The sequence below is a fragment of the Gobius niger genome (genome assembly GCF_951799975.1).
Source record: "Gobius niger genome assembly, chromosome: 2".
NCBI classification, from domain to species: domain Eukaryota; kingdom Metazoa; phylum Chordata; class Actinopteri; order Gobiiformes; family Gobiidae; genus Gobius; species Gobius niger.
In genome coordinates, this window is record NC_136853.1 from 29,443,423 (window position 1) to 29,465,854 (window position 22,432).

Here is a 22,432-nt window from a genome sequence, read left to right on the forward strand (position 1 = left end):
TGATTATCATGATCATCTCTAATGAGAGGGCTACAAGGTGAACACCACTTGTCTTCCTCCCTACACAGCCTGCTATTACAACTTTTTGTCTCTCTCTCTCGCACAAGTCGTCAGAGTGGCATTTGTTGTACAGCATGTAATTCTCTTTCCCAATCACAGTCTTGTCACCCTGCCCTGTCACCAACTCCGCCAATACTGACAGGAGTGCCCCCAAAACGTGCCGCGCACAAAGGAGCTGGAGCGGCGCCCCCATTATGGCGGCGCGGGGGTCGCTGTAGCTCTGATGAGGTCTGTAACACCTGCCCATTCCAGCCTGTTCTGTCAAAGGTACTCATCTCCTGTCATAGTTTCCGGAAAGTTGGCTAAACTTTGTCCGGTAAATGTATGTCCAGGCAGTGAAAGCATGGAACAAAGTGTGGGGGGACATTTATTTATGCATAACACAGTCTTTCACCAAAACAACGTCATTTGACTTCTTTAACAACTCTCGATTGAGAGAGTGATGGTATGACATGGACACCATTACGGAATCACATTAATATGCTGGCAATAGAGCATATTTGTATTAACTGGTGTGTGTCAGTGATCTGTATAAATCCATATCTTTAGAGCAACAACAGTAATATTGCTATTTAGGGATGCACCATATATCGGCCCAATTCAACATGCTTGTACTTCCCACTACCAGAACCGAATACCACTTGACATGTGTGAACTGACTACAACAAGCTGGAGAGTGTATAAGGATGAAAATGCAATAAAGTTAAAAAAATGTTTGCAACGTGATTGTGCTTTACACCTGCATCACCGGCCACTCTGCCGTCTAATGGGACAACACATCTTTGGCCCTCACGAAGAAAATTGGATGATTTTCGAAATGTTTACAGTCTTTGTCAACAAAGGTCCAGCTGACATAGACATAGAGTCCACTTTCTGTCGAAGCTGAATTCTGCATTGAGGAGCAGGGTCAGCTAGGTAATGCTAAATGTATCTGTAAAACACATCCAGAGACTTTAGAGTACAAAATAGCTTTAAAAGGAGATATAACACATCAATATTGAGCACCGTTTTGGTGCTACTGGAGCACAAAATAAACAAAATGGTGTCTTGGCAAGTTAAGTTAAGTTCATGGAGCACACGTAAAGATGGCAGAATCAAGAGAGTAGGCAATGTGCGGAAGCTGGCCTCGAGTGGTCAAAATGGGTAGACTCAACAAAAAGAAGTCTCTTGCCAGGCAGCTTTAACAAAAACGCTGTTTCCGCTACATGTGGAAAATCAACTGCTTGTACAGATAAAATATAACACATAACTGAACAGAGAATAATGTAACAAATCACCACAAAACCCACATGCACACACACGTCTGCCGAAGCGCTCTTTCTCCCTTCCTAATGGTGAAGGACCTCCCACAGGGGCGTACCATTTGTTACAGGGTAACTCAAGATGTTTAGCAGGAAGGATGGTACGTAAAAATTTTAAGAAAACAAGTCAATCTTTTGTCTCATAATAAGTGTTTTGACTCAGCAAAGCAATAAATGCAAACTTAATTGGGAAAGAAATAGAGGCCCAAGAAACAAATCACAACATAAAGCCACGACACTCATTATACATTTTAACATTCTCTATGATAGCATTACTTCCAAAGTCTAACTCTGATAAAAACGTCTCTTAAAGCAGTACTAAGTAACTTGTTTACCTTAATAAATCCTTTTCATAGTCCCTCAGGGGGTAATACTAATGTGCGATTGGGTGATGATGCCCAGAAAACCACACTTTCCCTGCTCCAACCCGGAGTCACCAATACACACTAATAGAATCACGAAGAAGAAGCTAACAGGCTAGCGGGCAAAGCTAACTGTGGGCTAGCACCACTTAAACAGTATTTACAGCCAAGTTTAAGTGAAAAAAATTATCTCCATGGTGTAATTGGATGTACAATATCCCTCTCTCCCTTTGTCTTTTCTGTCAGCGTAGTATTTACTGTAACGGACAATTAATGAGAAAAAAACACAACATGCTACGACACCTGCTGTGGCGCTTGTGGCCTATAGGGGCATGAGTTACTTAGTACTGCTTTAAAGCATAATTTAGGCCTATTGAAAAAGTTACTCAGGCAAATATTAGTGAGCAAAGTATTTACTGCATTTGAGTGGTATCGGTGCCTCCCTAGTTGCTATTAAGCTGACCACGACTGACAATGAAAGAGAACTATCTGAAATGAAAAAAAATAAAGAAAGAATACATTTCCCATCCCATTCTGATATTTTCTTTTCAAATCTGATAAAAATAAAATTGTTTACAAGCGAGGTGATGTTGACTACACCTTAAACTACTCGAGGTAATAAAAATGAACAAGGCTTTGAGAAACCGGATAAACTCTTGAAAGCTGTTGATCTGGTGCCGCTTGACACTGTGAGAGTAAGTCAAGGCCAGCCTATTTCATTTTAGAAGAAACAGTGGTTGAGGTGGATTTTTCATACAATTTCATGATGGTTGTCAGGGAGGGCTTTACTTTGTTACTTGCAAGAATATGACGTGGCAGAAAAGAGAGACAGTGAAGACAAAAGATTTGAAGGACGAGCGTTTACTGTACCTCCATAGTCTGAGACTGATGCATGGCTTTGATTGCATTCTGTGCCATAGCTCTCGTCGAAAATGTGACAAATGCACAACCTGTAATAGGGAGGGGGTATGGAGGGACAGTGGAGAGAAGAGGGGGGAAGGCAGAGGGGTGGGGAGAGGAGGGGGGGAAGACGAGAAAGAACAAAAACAAGACAAAAGGGTTGGACACATTTTTGTTATAAATTAAACAAAAAAACTTAAAACAGATTGGTACAGGACAACAGTATTGTCAGTCGTTGCAGAAACAACACAGTGTCATGACAATCACACAATGCCGTCCCATGAACTTGACCCTTGACCCCACCCGCCAACAGCCATCACAAGACAAAGATCACACAAGCAGTTTTAGCAATCAGGACTGGGGGGATTATGCCTCCCTCAAAAAGGTCTTGCTTTGCGCCATCACACTGGGAGAATTAGTTACACCTGAATTCAAATATTCAATAATGCAACATTGTAAATCAGTTTGCAATTTGCATGTAAGCGATTCAAATTCATTTGAGCTTGTATAGTGAGCCTGATTGGGTGCCCTCTTTTTTCTGCTTGAGATAAAAAGCATTGTGCCAACGGATAGGGGGGTGTTTGGAGACAAATATCTACGGGGTTAGGGGGAAGATGGAAATCAGATGAAAAAAAAAAATCTAATTAAGTCAGACGGAAGAAGAGTAGACTACCATCGGTCAGATTGGTTGCCCTCGTTTGACAGTGATTTGAACCAATCAAGATGGCGGAGGTAGTTTTTATGGCGCGTTATGGGTTGTTGTTGGGCGTGATGTAAGATTGTACGGCTGTTGAGGGAGTGATTAGAGGCGATAATGCGAGGAGTGCTTCAACAACCCCCTGGGCTAATAATATGCTAACAAACTCACAAGCTACGTTAGAGCAGCCAGGCCTAAACCGATTAGACAAATGCTCATAGACACATGCAGCGTGTTCAGGTTTGGCTGGCAAAGTGGTAGCTTCACAAAGGCAATCTGGGGTGATCAGAGAGTCTGCCTGGTGATATGACAGGGGGAAGAACCAACAGAAGTGATGTCTTCTGTCTTCTTTGCGGCATTGGCTTCTAATATTTTCTGATGTATTACATTTCCGTGTAAAATCCAATCATGCTGTAGGGAATTTATGTTGAATTGTCTGATTTTGGCCTTGAATATTTACAATGGACTTTATTGAGGTATGTGCTATATCAGAAAAATACCTGAGCCCTTACAGGACCTGCTGTTATGGTCCGGGCTTTTTTCAGAGTTAAACTTCTGTCAGAAACCATGAGTGACAGTAACATGACATATACGATACATAGTGGCCATTATATTCAGTAAAAAGGCTGAGGCCTCACTGTTCTTCAGACCGACAGGTGAGGAAGGCTTTAGACACATGTGCTATAAATTCTGAAACTTAAGTAAGTAGTGAACAAATTAAACATGAAATGGAAATTATTAAACACTGATGTAGGGTCATGTGTGTCCCAGTTCCTCTGAGTCATGGTGCAGCAGAACAGATGTGGACAGGCCCATGTTACAGAAGCTTATGAGGTTAATTTCTTTGACACCAATTACTTTAGTTACTGTTGACTGCACAGTAAAAGTAGATCTATCACAGTCCTGTCCACATCTGTCATGGTCCACCATGACCCACCATGACTCAGAGGAACTGGGACACACATGACCCTACATCAGTGTTTAATAATTTCCATTTCATGTTTAATTTATTCACTACTTACTTTAGTTTCATAATTTACAGCACATGTGTAAAGTTCTGTCTAAAGCAGAATCTCCATGACTTCCTTCTTCACCTGCCGGTCTGAAGAACAGTGAGGCCTCAGCCTTTTTACTGATTATAATGGCCACAATGTATCGTATATGTCATGTCATGTCTCTGAAAAAAGCCCGGACCATAACAGCAGGTCCAATAAGGGCTCAGGTATTTTAGGGGGCTACTGTTTTTGTAGTCATTAATGAAACCTTACTCTTTTCAAAGCAAACTTTACTTTTAAAAGAGTAAGGTTTTATTGATAATTTAGAGTATGCTTTAATTGTTCTAATGACGGAACTGTTACTCAATTAAATTGTGGCAATTTGTGTCTGCAATTTTTTGGAGCAACCTTTACTAATCACAACTTACAGTATATTTAATTTATTTTAAAAGTACAACATTTTGGGAGTGGACAGTAAATAAAACATGAAAATCTCTTTCCTTCTCAAAGGGGACGACTTAAAAGGAAGAAACCTATCTATTTCAGTGACCCAGCCTCTTGCATTTGGGCTGATATGGATTGGATCCTCAGAAGTGGGTCACACTCTTATCTACTTGAATGGAAGTGCTGTTTTTAGCTTCATCAATCTGTCATTCACCTTGTTTCGCAAGGTTGTCCTGCTCAGAACTGGACCATCTCAGAAATGAGCCTCTATTTGGGTTACCCTCCCAGCCAGAATCTATTTATATGAAGTTCACCAATAGCATAACTATTAGTCAGTCCGTTGAACTGACTGTTTTGAAACTATCAATACATCATCTTCATTTTATTGCTTAATTGTGGTAAAAATAAAAGCCAAGTTATACTGAATTAAATCAAGCTTGTTGAATGTCTTATTTTTCATGAGACATGGGACATGGCTTGAGCGCTAAAAATACCTCATGGGCCGCATTCTGTCGTCAGCGGAGAACCAAACAGTCCTTTAATGAAACTAGGGTAGCTCCCAAGGCCCTGCCATCCACTGGTGGTGTGATCCATATTTTATTAATAGCTGGATGGGCGAATGCACTTCTGATTGATACCGTGAATTAAAGGCGCTCAGCAGTAACGCTAGGTGGGACTGCGAGCCTCTGGGACTTTCAAATAGGAATCCTAAAAGACCTACTTATTTAGCGCTGTGTGTTTACTCGCCAAATCTAAACAGGAATTTTCCCTTTGACGTGCACTGGCTGCTTGGTGGTTCGTTTAAGTTCTACATGAGCTAGGATTTGGCCATCACATCTGAAATATTCATGAGGACAAAAGAGGAAAGTTGGAATGGGCTGGAGAAAGAGAACAGGGGAGGATATGTCTAGGAAAAAGAGGACAAATTGATGTGAGAGTGGATTCTAGGACAGCCCATGTGCGGATATATAGAACAGCGCAACGGAGCACGGGAGTTTGAGTTTGTGGTCATGTGGCAAAAGCCTCGCTTCTACCTTTGAGAGAGAAAGGAGGAGAGAAGGGAGTTTTACATCAGTGTAACTATAGAAACACTCAGAACATGTGACAGCCAAGAAGCAACAGGACGGATGCACAACAACAGCTTGTATGACAGCCAGAGGAGGAGGAGGAATGGTGCGGGTCAGAAGTTGGGTTCAGGAGCCATCCCTCCATTTCCTCAGCACATAGAAAACCACATGGGGGAGGGGCAGGGGCAAGGGCGGGGCAGCAGTGAGAGCAATGGTTTAAAAAACGTGGAAGGCATGGCAGTGAGAAAGAGATGGGTAATGGGTCTCTCTAACGACCATGGCCAGCTAGATATTTATAAATTCATGGGAAATTTCCTTGGAAATCTTTTCTCTTGTTGTTGTGTCTTGTACAGCAGTAGCCAGAAAAAACAAAACAAAACCTGAAAACACTATGAATGCTATTGACCTGACAATTAATAAGAATAAGGCCCAGATTGACATGCACTTATACTAATATTAACGGTAAAGCACATTAATTTGAGGGACCTAATCAATATCATAATCAAAGATAAGCACATACAAATCAGATCTAAAAAAAATAAAAATATATGTATATATATTACTACTACTTACTATATTATTACGCAAATGTTACGCAAATGTAGACGAAATGGAGCCTCGTGTGATGCTAAACTGGAACTGTATAATGTCAGAGTGTCAAATGGAAGTCAGAAGGGCATAGGATGCAAAGGGTGATGGGGACAGGGTGAGAAGGGAAGGAAACAAAACAAAGAGAGGGATATAGAGAGAAAGCTAAAGGCGAATAATCATATAGCCACAGCAGCCTCCAGGTGCAGCACTGATTCAGTGTGTTTGTGATGATGGACTGCCCCATAGAGTGATAAAGATAACATGTGAATTTTATGTAAATGTATAACCGTGTACGTACTTTAAAAAAAAAGTACAGTATGTTGTACAGTATTTTCATCAGCTTAGGGGTCTCCAACCTGTAACTCCGGAGCTGCGCATGGCTTTCTCTACCCATTTACCAGTATACTGTAGCCCAAAGGCTTTCTACACTTCTACATAAGCTTGACTAGTTCAGATTCAGATTCAGAAAACTTTATTTATCACCAAGGGACAATTTATTTGCAGCTTCCCAGCCACACAATCATCCATCTCATAGATATATATATATTTTTTTGATTACTTTGATTTATTTAGTTAATTTAACCAGGAATGTCCCACTGAGATTCACAAACGCTCGTTCCGGAGAACAATGTTTTTTTAAGGATTGGTGGGGGCACAAAAAACATGCAAAACAGAAAGACCTCTCTTGCTATGAGGCAAGAGTCCAACCACTGCGCCTGCCGCCAAAATACTTGACTTATCATTACGGTATTAAAGGAACAGGCCACCGTTTTCCCATCCTGAGATTATGTTCTTACCTGAGCTTAGACAAGTTGATGTGTACCTTTCTGGTCTTTATGCATGCGCTCAGTCACACAAAAAGACCAAAGATGTTGTTGAGGAAAACATTAAATCGCTATTTATCATACTGGGTCAAGCTGTACAGTCGTACTATCTCTGTCATAGCCTTGACTGTGGTGCTCAAACTCTCAGCCACTGAATGTTTGCTTGCGTATCAGTATGATGCTCTGAGAAGGTATTTATCCCTTTTCTGTGGACGCATAGACAGACTTGAATGGTAGGACCAGCACAATGTCTCGAGTTCATGTCTCCGGGTCCGGCACAGATGGTAAATAAACCTCTCCTGTATAAGACATCCAGACTGCTGCCTATTTTTCATCTATCCTCTCGAACACCATTGTTAATTCTCTAACTGTTGTTAGCATTTAGCCTCTCCTTTATGGGGTCAAATGGGGATGATGTTAGCAGTGACCAAGCTCTTCCACGTTTTCCCTTTTTAAATACGGTTACTTGAGTAGATACAAAATTCAAGTATAGTTACACAAAATTCAACATGTCGATTTTCTAAGCGACTGCGACGCCCGCGCAGTAATATCTTCAGAATTTAAGAGAGAAGAAACTACTGCGCCAATGTTGAAGTGCTTCTTAGGTGTCATTAAGCCTTACGATATAGTGCCCCTTTTTATCCGCTTAGAAAATTGTGCAACTAATTAATAAAAAGGGTTACTTTGATGATATTACAAGATGGATGTCAAGGTACTCCAGGTGTTATTACGCCTCACAATATAGTGCCCCTTTTTATCCGCTTAGAAAATCGACATGTTTCATTTTGTGTAACTAGACTAGGATCTTGTAAAGTTTCACGTAACTGTATTTAAATAGGGAAAACGTGGAGCAGCTTGGTAGCTTCTAAGTCAACCCAGTTTGGAGCTATACCTTTGCTGGGAGCGACTAAATGCTAACAACATTTGCATGACTGAGTGCGCGCACAAAAAACAGTTACACATCAACCTGTCTAAGCTCAGGCAAGAACATATCTCAGTATGGAAAAACGGTGGCCTGTTCCTATAAGTGACATATTCTTTCTTTGTTTTGAAATGTCTTTGTGGCTACTGACTGTTCAATATCCCACGGTTCACTTTATAAAAGCAGCTTCGCACGGAAACAAAGGTTGGAGACACCGATGGTGAGTTCTCCCCACGGCCCATGCTTCCTGGAACCCTCTGAAGTACAGTCTGTGTCACAATGAATCAGCTGTGCAGCGGGTGGCCGTGTGAAAGATAATATTGTGGACATAAGTGCAGTGGGACGACACACACCTCTGCTCAGTCCGTCGGGGCCTCGGAGGATTCGGCACTCCTCGATCTGTCCAAACGCGGAGAACATGACCCGGATGTCATTCTCATTGCACTTCTTTGACACCATTCCGATAAACAACTTCCTGTCTTCAACGGCTGCGGGGAGATGAACAAGTAGTTAAGGCAAAAAATATGGTTTGTTTAAGTCATTATTCAAGTCAAAAGCTCCAGGAGACGAGAGTTATCATTCAGGCCCAGTTTATTTGTTCAGTCTCCGAAGAAACACCTATTGAGCATTAAAGCAGTACTAAGTAACTCATGCCACTAGAGGCCATAAGCGCCGCTGCAGGTGTAGTAGCATGTAGCGTTTTTTGCTCATTAATTGTCCGTGAGAGTAAATACTACGCTGACAGAAAAGACAAAGGGAGAGAGGGATGTTGTACATCCAATTACACAATGGAGATATTTTTTTTCACTCCAACTTGGCTGTAAATACTGTCTAAGTTATCCTGCTATCTTCTTCTTCGTGATTCCATTAGTGTGCATTGGGGCCTCCGACCCGGTGCAGGAAAGCTGCAAGTGTGGTTTTCTGACCAGAGACGCCAGGGGGAGATGAAAGACCCCCCCAATCATCCCATCAACACTTGTATTACCCCCAGAGGCACTACGAACAGGATTTATTCAGGTCAACACATTACTAAGTACTGCTTTAAGACTCAGCAGCAGTGACCAAATGCAAAGAACATCAACACTGTAATCATATCTATTCTGCTTCAAACTGTATGTTTAGTGTGAGGGCCAGAAAAATAATAAGGGAAAACGTACAAGCAAAAATAGATGGATATTGACAAAAAAAAAACAATATCATAAAGCAACCATGAAATGAGAGAGAAGTGCGAGAATAACAAAAGTGTTGTGTAGAGAGCGGAGACAGACAGAGCTCGTGTATTTCATCACGCCATCTGTGATCAGCGTCTCATTATCACTTCAACACGACTGCGCAGTGAGACGGTGCAGCTTGTCCTCTCACACCAACCCCATCTCTCTCTCTTGCTATTTTACGGCGTTTTTCCGTCACAATTCCAGCCGTGCACAAGTGCAACGTTCAGGAAAGCGCTCTCTCCCACTAAAACGGTGAGAAGCGCGCGTGTAACATATACCTCGGAGAAATCCTACCTCAAACAATGAGAGAGCATTTATAAGTTCCCAATGCATTCAATGTAATGCTAATCCAATTCCGATTTAATGAGGAAACTGTCAGTTCTTACCGCGAGGCGAAAGAGATAAGCGGTCTGTTGCACTCTGGGAAATCAATAGCACACATGTTTATTTTGCCGTTTGAACTGTTTGTGTATTAAAAAAGAAAATAGACACACACAAAAAAAAGTCAGGATCCACTGCTGTGATAAGTGTGCTTTGGAAAGGGGCTTTAACTCCTTTGTACATAACGTGTACTTGTGAGTGTGTACATCACTCCAGAGGAAGATTACCACAAGTCTAACAGCAATGTAATTAATTTACTCAGCGTCAATAGGAAGAGGGAAGAGAGAGAGAGAGAGCAGATATGGTTACAATTGACTGTCAGTGTTTTTAGGAGGAGCGGCGCAGGCAGGCAGGCAGGCAGGCAGTGTGGCTGATAAGACACATGAAGCTGGCTGTGGGGTGATCTGGAGTCAGCGCAGCACTCTAGGAAAATCTGGAACTAAATTGGAATCACACTGACTTTTTGCACATTAGGAGACAGCCAAAAAGGGAACGGCATTTGCCAATATAGTTATTTGAGAGTTAAACTGTACATCTCCGAGCTCGTGCCTCTGCCTCTCATCTCCTCCACGGACTAAACTAATAAAGCTATGGGCGACCATTTGTCATTGTTACAGCTGCTGTAATACGGAGTATATTAAAGGTCATTACCATTAAGTGGATGGATATGTTACGTATGCTCGTCTCTATATTTCACAATTTTGGCAGCAAGCTGAGGCTGTTTTATTAAGTTCTAGCATCGTTACCTCCACATTTAGGTCTTATAAACTCATATTTCACAGTATTTCACGAGGGCAAAGATTGGTTTTATAAACTTGACTGCCTCAGCTGTACGACATTCTTACAATGGACAGGGTGATAGCATTTTTATTATTAAAAACAACAAAGGTTTGTGCGTTGATTGGCTTTCATTTTCTGTAAGCTTTCAGTCGTACTAGAGTTTTCCATTGCATTATCTGCAGCACTGATTATCTAAGTTTTGACAGAAGTGTTAAATGACTTACTCACACTCCTAACCGTTGCCAGCTAATACTGTATATATCCAAAACCCCAAAATATGGAATACATATATCAAGCATATACATTGTGTTAAAGTGCATATGACACATGTTTTTAAAAATATAACGTATGTAGAAAGATAACATCAGTTGAAAATGATTTTTATTTCAGTGAAGCAGCAATTTTAATGAATTTTTATTTGAATTTTTAAGCTACTGACAGTAAGTGACATAGAAGAAGGTAACATTCCAGAGCAGTTTGATTCATTTCCTGTCCAGATACAGACGGCATCTCCGGAATCGCCCATATATGATCATGTTTTGAAGCAGTTGAGGGGGAAAACAATTTGGAGAAAAATCTGAACTTTCTCTAGTTATTCAAAAATTACTTTAACAAATGCTGAATTATGAATATAGTTTCTACTAAATAAAGATGCAAAGACATGTGGAGGAGCAAAGTGGTTCAACAGCCCATAAAGACATAAATAACGGAGAATGCCGACATCATGCTACATGCTAATGCTAGCTAGCGCTAGCTACGACGGACATTTTTATTGCGTCTGCTGAACAATCTGCTGTGACAAAACATCCATATGGACCCAATTTAGACTTGACTCTGTGTGTGATAAATAAATTTATGTTCCACCAGAAAATGGCTAAAAAGAGTGAAAAATGGTGTTTCCTAAAACATACTTCCTTTCCTCTCGGCAAGGCCATGCCCCTTCTATGACGTGCTGACGTCTGTATCATCTATATCTGTATCTATGTTTGTTAACTGGTGATGTCACAGCTTTACACCTGGGACCGCATATACCGGCAGATGTGCGAGAAACTACAAAAAACTCTTCAATACCACAATCATTATTTCTGAAACTCAACCGAGTGTTACTGAACATACTTCAGGCCCATTAGCCAAAAATGCTGTACCTACTGCTATAAAAGTAATATTTACCAAAATCGCTACATCCGAGTTTAGCAGAACAGTAAATAGTATTTTTTTAGCAGTAGGTGCGACATTTTTGGCTAATGAGAAATAAGTATGTAACTCTCCGTTGAGTTTCATAAAGATTGATTGTTGTATTTAAGAGGTTTTTTTCTCACATATTTGCCAGTCTGCTAGGATTCGGAAGCGGAGCCAGTTTAAAATTATTAACCTTCTTCTAAGTCACTTCCTGTCAGTGTCCAATAAGGCAGTGAAACTATAAACATCACAAAAATGGCCAAACTAAAGAAAGCTGGGTACAATATTTACTTAAATATAATCGTGCTAACTATGTTTTAGCAGAAATTGTGTCTCTGTGTCATAGCACTTTAAGCAAAGTGGAGCAGTCAACAGTGATACGTCTATAGAGGTTTGTGAACATCCTCCTTCTGTGTTCTCCGTTTGGCTCAAAGGGGGGTGTCTCTGCCGGGCGAGCAGCAGAGAAAAAGCCATAATTCACTGTTCATCCCATCGCTCCCCCTGTGTCTCATCCAGCTCAATAAATGTTTCTAATGTACATCTTGTTGTCGCACGGTTCCTTTTAACGGAAGGGTCTGTGAGAAAAGGTGACTCCGGGACATAAAGCAGAGCCTATACGTGTTAACTGTATTCCTCAGGCAGCTACAGCATGTTTATATTAAGCGAGCTGCCATGGGGAATAGAGGCTGGTTCACTATAAGGGCAAATGATTCAACTTGCTCTGACCCCTTCGGAGGCACCTTAATAATTCATAACACATAAAAAATATATGTCAGCATTTTTTTTTGGTCTGGTCTCTGGGTGCTTTTCGCCAATCATAGCGATCAAACACACAGGATATGGAAATACTGTAGCCATTACCGGGCCAATTCAGAAATGCCATATGTCTTTCGACGGTATTTACCATTTGACTTCTCACTGTCTGCGGGTTTCATCTGGATAGGGTGGTGCATCTGAAAGACAAAGAGAGGGAGCATTAAAAGATGCAGAGACAGAACTCATTACATTAGAGGATTTGAAAATCTTTTAAAATGTCATGAGTCTCAAAGACCACTGACAAGTTTCCACAATTGATAATATAACACTAGTATGAACAAAGACTAAACAACTCAGACAGAGATCAGATCACACATTTGCTCTTTTGGAAAGATTTTGGAACATGTGAGGGATTAAAACAAAGAAGTTAGATACAAGACAGCTTCTGCGGCCCGACCATATTGTAGGTGCTCGTATCGGTAGCTGGAATAAAACATAATATCCTCATTGCAAAGGTGCCACAGGACCCGAGCTGGATGTGACCGGAGAGGAACAGTGATGAGCAGAGGGAGCGGTGAGTCGCCTCTCAAAGATTAGTCATACCATATGCATTTACGCCACACATGTGCTATGACAAATGATCACTTGTAAGAAATGCTTCTAGGGCCACCCCTCCCAAAATCAAGTTAAAACTATGGTAATAGTGCTCATTTTCTCCCCTGTTTAATTTAGTAAGTGAGGCCCATTATTTGACGAATAAAAATAGTAAAATGAGAAAGCACAGTTCCCACTTGTCTTCACACAGCACACACTTTGTACCAAAATAGATGCTTTAATGACAGCTGGGAAGTGTATGTCACCTTTCTGAGTCTCAAACTTAACTTTCTCCTCTGTCCCCATTAATTCTCTCTTTTTCTCTCTCGTTCCTTTATGGGAGATTATGTGGCTGTTTGATCTGCACAGAGTCGAATGACAGTGATTCTCCAAATCTAGCCCAGTATCAATCAAACTCTGAGTCAAATACCAGGCGGCAGCATGTGTCCGTGTGAGTGTGGATGTACCCTGTCTTACCCATAATGCCCCTGGGCTCAGTCACGCTGTGACAGAAGGCTTTGATCTCCCAATTCTATCTCACACCTTTATCCTTGCCCTCTCCCTCTTGCACTGGTTCTTATCATCCTGACTCTTCCCCGAGACTGGTCCCAGACAGTCTGTCTGAGGAGCACTTCACACAATGACCTGAGGGGGGCAGTATGTGGTGGAGTGTAAGTTCTCATTGCTTTTTGCAGTACACATGCATCTATTATTCTGCCGATACATGTTTTTCTAATAAGATGATTTAGATTATTTAGTTTAAAAGATAAAAATAGTTTTAACAGTATTCCATACTGACAGAGATGAATGATGAATATTATAATTATTTAAATCAGCAATGATTATTGCTGACAAAATTCTCTGACTACAAACTGCTGAATTCTAAAATGAATTACAACAGTGCCTCAGGCCTTCTCTACTCATAGGATCAGTTACTTTATCTTTAACATTAACTGCTTGATTTGATTATATTTCATTATCTATCCAACAGTGCTATTTGCAGCATCCTTTATGGGTACTACATTTATTGTGAATAATATGAGTAAGTAAGGGATAGATAAAGACAGTTGGCAAGCATGTAGGTAATAGTTAGTGTCACTCACAAACACAAAGACGGATGCAGGGATGAGGTGTGTTTGTGTGTGTGGGGTCTTAATCCACATCAATAACACAAAGTCCTGTCAAAGCAAAACCTGGAAGTCCCATAAAGTCACTTCTAGTTAATCCCTTTCAAAGGCTGTCGTCCAAAGGCAAAAGAATAAATGAAACACTAAACAAAAGCCATGACAGCATGTACAGTGTTGCCGTCACTCATGCTTGAAAAACGCAGCCAAAAGCTGTTGAGTTGTGTACAAAGAGCTCTCCCACACACTCGGGTGTACACATGCAACAGCAGCAACTTCGCACAGGTAAAAAAAAAAAAAAAAACAGTCTCCTTTCGAGGCATCTCCACCTCAGGTCTGTCTGCCCCTGCACCCCACGGGCTCCGGCTCTGTCGACATGTTTGATCTGAGTAAGCCCCCGCCGAGACCCACAAAGCATGACTCTCCTTTTGCAATCCCGAAATTCCACTGCGCTGTTTCCTTTCGCCTGGCAGGCCCACAGCCACATTCTGCCATTCATTATGCACTCAGCAGGAACCCGACAAAACTACTAAGTCCTCGCCGCGCTCAGCCTCGTAAAAGGCACAAAGAGAGAAAAAACATCGCCGCGTAGAGCCATGTGTGCAGCCGGGAGGATGCTGTGCTGGCATTTAGCCCCAAACATGTATCTGTACATGAACACAAAAGCTAAATACAATTGGGTGGCGATTAATGAAAAACGAAGGCCATACTGAGCAGCAAGACTCGGCTTTGACCTGTTTGCCAGGTTCCTCTGTTTGTGATAACCCGTCAACCCTATCTACAGTGCCTCTCGAAAGTATTCATACACCTTGAACTTTTGCACATTTTGTCATGTTTACAACCCTAAACATAAAGATTTTGTTTTGATTTTTTTTACTGAACGTTCACACACAAGTAACAGACAACTGTGAAGTGAAAGCAAAATAATACATGGTTCCGTTATTTTTCAAAAAATAGAAAAGTGAAAAGTGGGGCGTGCATAAGTATTCATACAGCATTTTCTGAGTGCATTAAATTATCTTTATAACATTCCTAATGACTGCAGAATGTTGACACCTTGGCCTAACCATTAAATAGAGGCCACCTGTGTGTAATCTACTCTCAGTATAATTGCAGCTGTTCTGTGAGGGCCTCAGAGCTGTGGTCAGAGTGAGTGTATTGGTCACTAAACATGATGAAGGTCAAGGAGCACACCAGAGAGGTCAGGGATAAAGTTATGGAGAAGTTTAAATCAGCATTAAGTTATACAAAATGGGGGAATCTGTACATGGGACAACTATAAGTCGTATCTACACATATCTGGCCTTCATGGATGAGTGGCAAGAAGAAAGCCATTATTGAAAGGAGGCCATAAGAAATCCTGTTTGAAGTAGAAGTCATATGGAGGACACAGCTCCATGTGGAAGAAGGAGCTTTGGTCAGATGAGACAAAAATTGAACTTTGTGGCCCAAATGCAAAACGTTATGTATGGAGCAAACCTAACACTGCTCATCGTCCTGAGTGCACCATCCTCAGTGTCAAATATGGGGGGGGGGAGCATCATGCTGTGGGGCTGCTTTTCCTCAGCGGGGACTGGGGAGATTGTAAGAATGGTTGGGAAGATGGATGGAGCCAAATGTTTTGTAAAAAGGAATGGGCTAAAATGTCAGTCTCTACATGTGCAAGTCTTGTAGAGTCAAACCCCAAAAGACGTACTGCTGTTATTGCAGCAAAAGGGGGTTCCACAAAGTATTCATTCAGGCTGTATGAATACTTATGCACGCCCCACTTTTCACTTTTCTATTTCTTGAGAAATAACAGAATCATGTATCATTTTGCTTTCACTTCACAGTTGTCTGTTACTTGTGTTTGAACTTTCAGTAAAAAAAAAATCAAAATAAAATCTTGTTTAGGGTTGTAAATGTGACAAAATGTGCAAAAGTTCAAGGTGTATGAATACTTTCGAGAGGCACTGTATTTTAACATTTTAAACATATAATTAACATATGATATAAATCCTTCCAACCTGCCATACATATGTCTATTCTTTGAGCTTTCATGTTCAATATTATCTACCACCTATTTAACAAGATGTGTTCATTGAGATCAATTAGCTGGAATAGTGATCCAACGAGTCATTAAATCCATTCAGTATTTTGGTAGTGTTGCTAAAATGGTTTATGCGCTTATTTTTACTTGTCTATGAAGGTAAATAACTACTATCCAGGGTCTCATCCCATTTCTCCAAGCTTTTATTTCACACTGACATCTGTTTTATGAACATCTTGCATTTATACACCCTATTCCCGGATGTCTCCATAAATATATGTTATTATCTCTCCTTTCTACTATTTAGGAGGCTATTCTCTACAGCGTCTGCTATTGTTTCGTACACACACACACACACACACTCAATCTTGTACTTCTATCTCAGTGAGGACACTCGTAGACGTAACGCATTACCCTAACATCAATCCTAACCCTAACCCTAATCTAAACCCAATTGTCCTCACTTTTCAAAAATGTCCTCACTCTGTTGGCTAAAAACTGGTCCTCACAATGTTGTAAGTACAAGAACACACACACACACACACACACAGATTTGAACATCTCTTGCCACATCGCGAGTGTGGCAAGAGATGACAAAATTCATTGAACTTCCAAAACAACTGCTTCTTACCATTTCAAATGAGCGTTAGAAATTCATATGGCCATGTCTGTATCATTGGTAATATCCTTTGTTGTAGCAGCCATTGACATCTTGTGGTAAATAAATACCATATCATCAATAGTACATTTATTTGTTAGGCGCCTTTCTGAAACAACACACTCAAGGTCGCCTTACATCAAAGCAACACTGCTTTATAAACAAAATATAAGTTAAGAACTAATGACAAATAGAAATCTGAAACTGAAGTTGTGAATTTGATATTACTGCAAACTTGACAGGTTGTTAAAATAATGAAAAAAAGCCTATGGTAAATAACAGGACAGGAAAAGCTTTGTTTAAATGCATATAAATCCTAGCGCACTTAATTTCCCCTTTTGTCACGGCATATGTAATTTTGTCTCTCCGTGTGTTTACATGGATTATTAATTTACCGATCCTTGTAATTGAAGAGGTCCTCATGAGCCACTGGAAGCTAAAATAAATGAGTCCAAAAAAAACAAAACAATGTGTTCTTTTGTGAGCTGCTATACAATTACTCAAATAAAAATGTAAATGACGGATGTCTGATGATTATTTCCTAAGTTCGGTGCAGAGTCCCGTCGCCAGCTTATTATGTGCTTGTTATCAAAACACTTGAAAATAAAGTGGCACAATCTGTTTTTAATAATTTCCAGAGTACTTGAATGACTGGTACTTTGACTGACTGAATTATTTGCTCTCCTGTAAAATACAAGATAAATACACACCTCTGAAAAAAAAATCGATTAACACTTCATTTCCATATTAATGTGCAGAGTAAAAGTCACCACTCCAGAAGCTAATGATGAGTTGCTGCTGGCGCGTCTCCGTTTAACAAAATACTGTCTGCAGCTATAAGCGCACATAATGAGCAATATTGAAGCCATAATCACATGCCATAATCCATTTAGATTTATGGAGGTTCCAGAGCCCTATTAACTCGTGAGGCGGCTTTTAAACAAAGATCATTCTTCTTTTTCATCAGCAAACAGGTAAAGTGTCAGTCTGGGGCCGTTAAACTGTACTACAGGCAATTTAAAATGGTAAACTGGGTGAAACATGCCCACAAAACAGCATAATTCATATATGAGCTTGCACTTGCTATTTAGTACCTGACTTGATGAATGACCCCCATAGTTGTTCTTGCCTTGTTATGCGGATCATCTAACCATGATCCACAGCTTTCTTGCTCGAGGGAAAATGCATTAAAGTATGTAGTACAGATAATTGAGGTTTTTTTTTTCATGTACTGTATGTACTGTACATGGCTGAGTAAGGCAAAGCTTGCTTTTTAAAATGGTCACCCCGTTACTATCCTCCGGGTCATAAAAAGAAAGCCGGCCCAGTGACCCGGCTGGCATTCAGGCTATATGTGCAAGGGCCCCACTCCCTCCTATGCCCATTAAACAGTCCCTCCTGGTGCACACAGTTCAGGAAATACTACACGTCCCAAATGGTAACTGCTGCTCCTGCAGGTTAACATTATACCCCTTACACTCCCCTCACATGCTTGGGTCTGTAGGCCTGCCCTGCTGCTGAGAAGGTCAGAGGTCCTCTTGTCCCAGAGCCAGCAGACTGACTCAATTCAAGGAAGATATGGTGTTACTATATGGAAGACACAGTTGACATATTGCAATGGAATAAAAGATAAATAAAACGAACAATAACATGGCAATATTATATTGCCATGTTTTTGTTTGTTTTATTTATTTTTTCCAAATAGACAAAAAAAATAATCTAGAATTAAGATTAATTAAGATCTAGACATTCATATATTGCCATATATTGGCAATATATGAATGTCTGGATCTTAAATCTAGATTATTTTTTTGTCTATTTGGAAAAAAAGATGATTCGTGTAAAGGCACCGTGTATTAGTCCATTAACATTGGGACAAATTCACCACAGTTTCGGATTACATAGACACATAGAGTCTGGTTCACTGTGTAATTTCACCAGATTTTTATCAAAACTATACATTTTTGAAAACTTTATTAAAAAAGCAATCAGAAAAACAATGTTTCCATTTGCTCTGATATGTAATAAAAAGGTGCAATAATAACATTTATATAGCTAGTAAAAAACATAGTTTGACGGAAATGTACAAAATTTGGCTGAAAATTCCATTTGGCCGTTCCAAAGTCAATGAAACCCTTGTCATATGTTTCATGGAGTTACCGTAGCGATGACCAGAACTCCCCATTTACTCTAGTGGAAAAATGGTGCAATTAGGGCAAATGGAAACATTGTTTTCCTCATTGCTTATACCATAAGGTTTCAAAAATATATAGTTTTCATACTCTCCATGAAAATCCCTGAAAAACAGTGGAAATCTAAACATAGTGAACCGGACTAATATTTAAAGTATTAGCAAGAGGGTACCCGCATCATCAATAATGAAACACTGCAGAAGTAACAACAGCCATAGATCTTAGTGCTATGTAGAAACGTATTGGTGAATGTGTGTCGTCTTTGGCAGCAATTGGCATCTTCAAGGCAGGAGCCAGGCACATGACCGGGGACTGTGCCAAATACAGGGGAGTGCTGTCTCCTGTCTCAGTCTGGACTCCTCCTTCCAGTCTCGAAGTATGACGGTGAGCTACTGGGTCAAAGTCAGACAGATGGCCTCACAGTGGAAATTCAATATTAGTGAACAAAGCACACACAAACTGACAAACGACCTCTAGACTGTTGCCAAAACGACAGCACTCAACCAAAGCGTCACACAATATATAGAAATTAAGGAAAGAGATCTGGCCAAGACCTTTTCTTTGGACAAATAAGCAATAATATGGCTGTCTCATGCATGTATAATGGCTTATTCTAAAAGCATTGCTATATATAATAAAGTTTTCAAATCAGGGTTAATTAATATATGTAGTGAGTATTTATAGTGGAGGACATATTTGTATCCCATGTTTCCAGGTATAAAGATGACTAGATGACCCAGCAACTATTGGCCTCGAGGTCATTACTTAAGTATCAAAGTTAGAACCAGACTTTTCAAAGTCTATTTCCTTCAGGCGGGAGTTCAAGTGTAATTCACCCTCTGCACATCTACACTTGTGACAATTAAATTAAGTCTGCACACATACTTGACACATGGCAAACAGCGTTCCCTCCTCTGCCTCCTCGCATCACTTTCAACAAACACCTTGATACAAATGAAGTTTGACTTGACTCCCTCTCTTTTCTTTGGGCAAACAAATGAGTATAAATCAAATTGTCCTTTACAATATCCCTTGTCTTAGGGCTGCTTAGTGCACAGTTAGCCTACATTATCCCCACTTCATTTAGCTTGGTAAACAATTAACCCAGCGTGAGGGTGTGTGCGGAATGATTGAGGGATTTGGCATTAGCTATGCTGCATCTTGTCTCTGTGGTGACTACGCTAAGTGTTTAACATAGTTAGCTTGCATGCTTTTTCTCTTCCCCTCTCGTGCTGTTGAATCAATATGCTTAAGCATTGCCACCAACTCAGAGAGAAAAGAGGGGTTAGGGGAGTTAATTTGAAACGTGTGATTAATATTTCTTCAGTTAAATAATACACACAGAGTGTATGCATTAATGATGTTTGCTGTCCTTCGCTAGTGTTTGCAATAGCATTTAGGTTTTACTAAAGCAATTATAGCTTTTAATTTAATTGATTTCGATAATGAGCCACTGTAATGACAGTGCTGTGAGAATCCATTTGTGTGTACATTCTTATGTGTGTGTGCTGCAAAAACAAAGCTACTGGACACCAACAAGCTGCAGCTTTCAGACCTTAATTCGAACCAAGATCACCTCTTCTTCTCATATCAAAGAGCACTTTTTTTGATCAAACCAAACTTCAGATGATTTACATCTGAAGTTTTAGACCGAACCAATCGGAAAGTCCAATAGTCTAGAGTAGACCATACAGTGCTATTCAACATGGACACATGCACAACAAAGAAAACCTCATTACCTTAAAGGGACTATACAGAGTTTAAAAATGTCAAAATTATGTATTTTCCTCCCCCTACATGTTCCAACAATGTCCTAATGTGTAGAATGAGCTCAGACCTGTTCAACACAACTGCCACTAAAATCCTGCACTGTCCCTCAAAAGGTGCTAAATCGGGTCCGAAGTGCCGTCATGCACGAGCTTTATGTAGAAGCTGCAGTTACACGCATGACCTGAGGTGGCAGTAGTGAGTATAAAATGGCTAACTTGCATCTAGCCCCTTTAAAGATGATGTGGTACAATTCAACAATCTATACTAATGGAAGAGAGAAGTCCCAGAAGAGTCAACAATAATATCATTTGCAGGTGGTCATAATATTATGGCTGACCCATATGAGAAGACAAAAAGAATTTGCAGTCACACAACAAACCTTAACAACACTCAAGTGAGCTGTCTACTGGTCTCCATTCAACCTTTTTATCCAGCACTTGTTCGAGGTCTAACCTTTCAGAGTGTTGCATAATATCCTCCAGGCTATAACACATGAATGTTTGATGACACACTGCTTAGTACATGATACGTTTAATAAGCTACATTGCTATATTTCCGCTGTTGAAAGCTTAGCACCACCACTACCACTACTTCCTGGGTCCTTGGGTGTTCATAGCACTTGACATTCACAGCTGTTTTTGCTGTGCGACCACCACCGCATATCCAAGTAATACGTGTAGTGATCTCTGGTTTATTTGAAGTCATCTTATCTCATCTTTTTTTTTCTGTGAGACTGAGTAGCTGCAAGGAAAGCTTTAGTGATGAAGAGGTGATATGTGTGACAGCTTGCAACTGAACAAACAAACACACATTAAATTACTGCAAACATTAGGTTGTGCTCATGGCTTATCACCCACGGTCTCAAATTTGCTCTTGTGCACGCTCTTCAAGTATCAGTTTGCAGATAAAAAGGTTTACGCCAGAGAATTATTACATTTGAAAAAGTGTGTGCTGTGGTACTTGACTCGCAGTGATAGATCTGCGTACAGTGTGGTTTATAGATTGAATAATCGCTTGTGGGTAACACTTCACTCTATCTAAACTATTTGCACTCGGATTTTGACAGCGTTGAAATGCCCATTGAGATGATGATTTACCATGCATCAAAATATCCTTTTCCACCCACTTTTGACAAATCATCACTGTCGCGGTTACTCTGAAGCGCTTGCATACACAGAGGAGTGCCTTTCTGCGCCAGGATTAACAGCGGTTTTCGATGTACGTTAGGGCTGCGCAATATATCGCAACAAAAATATCGTATCGGGATATTAGCTGATGTGATATCCGGAACGCAAAAAGCCACAATATATCGCAACATCACTAAAGTCTTTTTCCTGACTGAGATCCACACATATTTTGCAAACTCAGCCAAAAACAAACAATGCACTGAAATGTGTAAAAGTTCAGTTTTAGTAAAACCTTTACTAACTTCAATTTTAGTCTTGTTTTGGTCCAGTTGTAGCCTGGTCTTACCATACCCTCGTACTCATTTCGTGCAGAGGGTCTGGATCTTCACAATTGACACAATCTGAAAACAGATTGGTGGGAGCGGTGAACTCCTTATAAACCCAATCACTAGCGTTTGGTTGTGA

The 22,432-nt window shown here is 40.4% G+C and overlaps 1 protein-coding gene across 12 annotated transcripts in view; it reads right to left on the reverse strand.

The window, feature by feature from the left end:
* Positions 1–22,432, reverse strand: part of celf2 (cugbp, Elav-like family member 2) — a 177,274-nt gene that overhangs the window by 24,542 nt on the left and 130,300 nt on the right. For all 12 annotated transcript variants that reach the window (XM_079582932.1, XM_079582930.1, XM_079582931.1 and 9 more), the window contains 3 exons: positions 12,622–12,670; positions 8,517–8,651; positions 2,594–2,673 (listed from right to left, as the gene is read on the reverse strand). In XM_079582932.1, the coding sequence (XP_079439058.1) occupies positions 2,594–2,673; positions 8,517–8,651; positions 12,622–12,670 (264 nt within the window). The remainder of the gene's footprint in view (positions 1–2,593; positions 2,674–8,516; positions 8,652–12,621; positions 12,671–22,432) is intronic.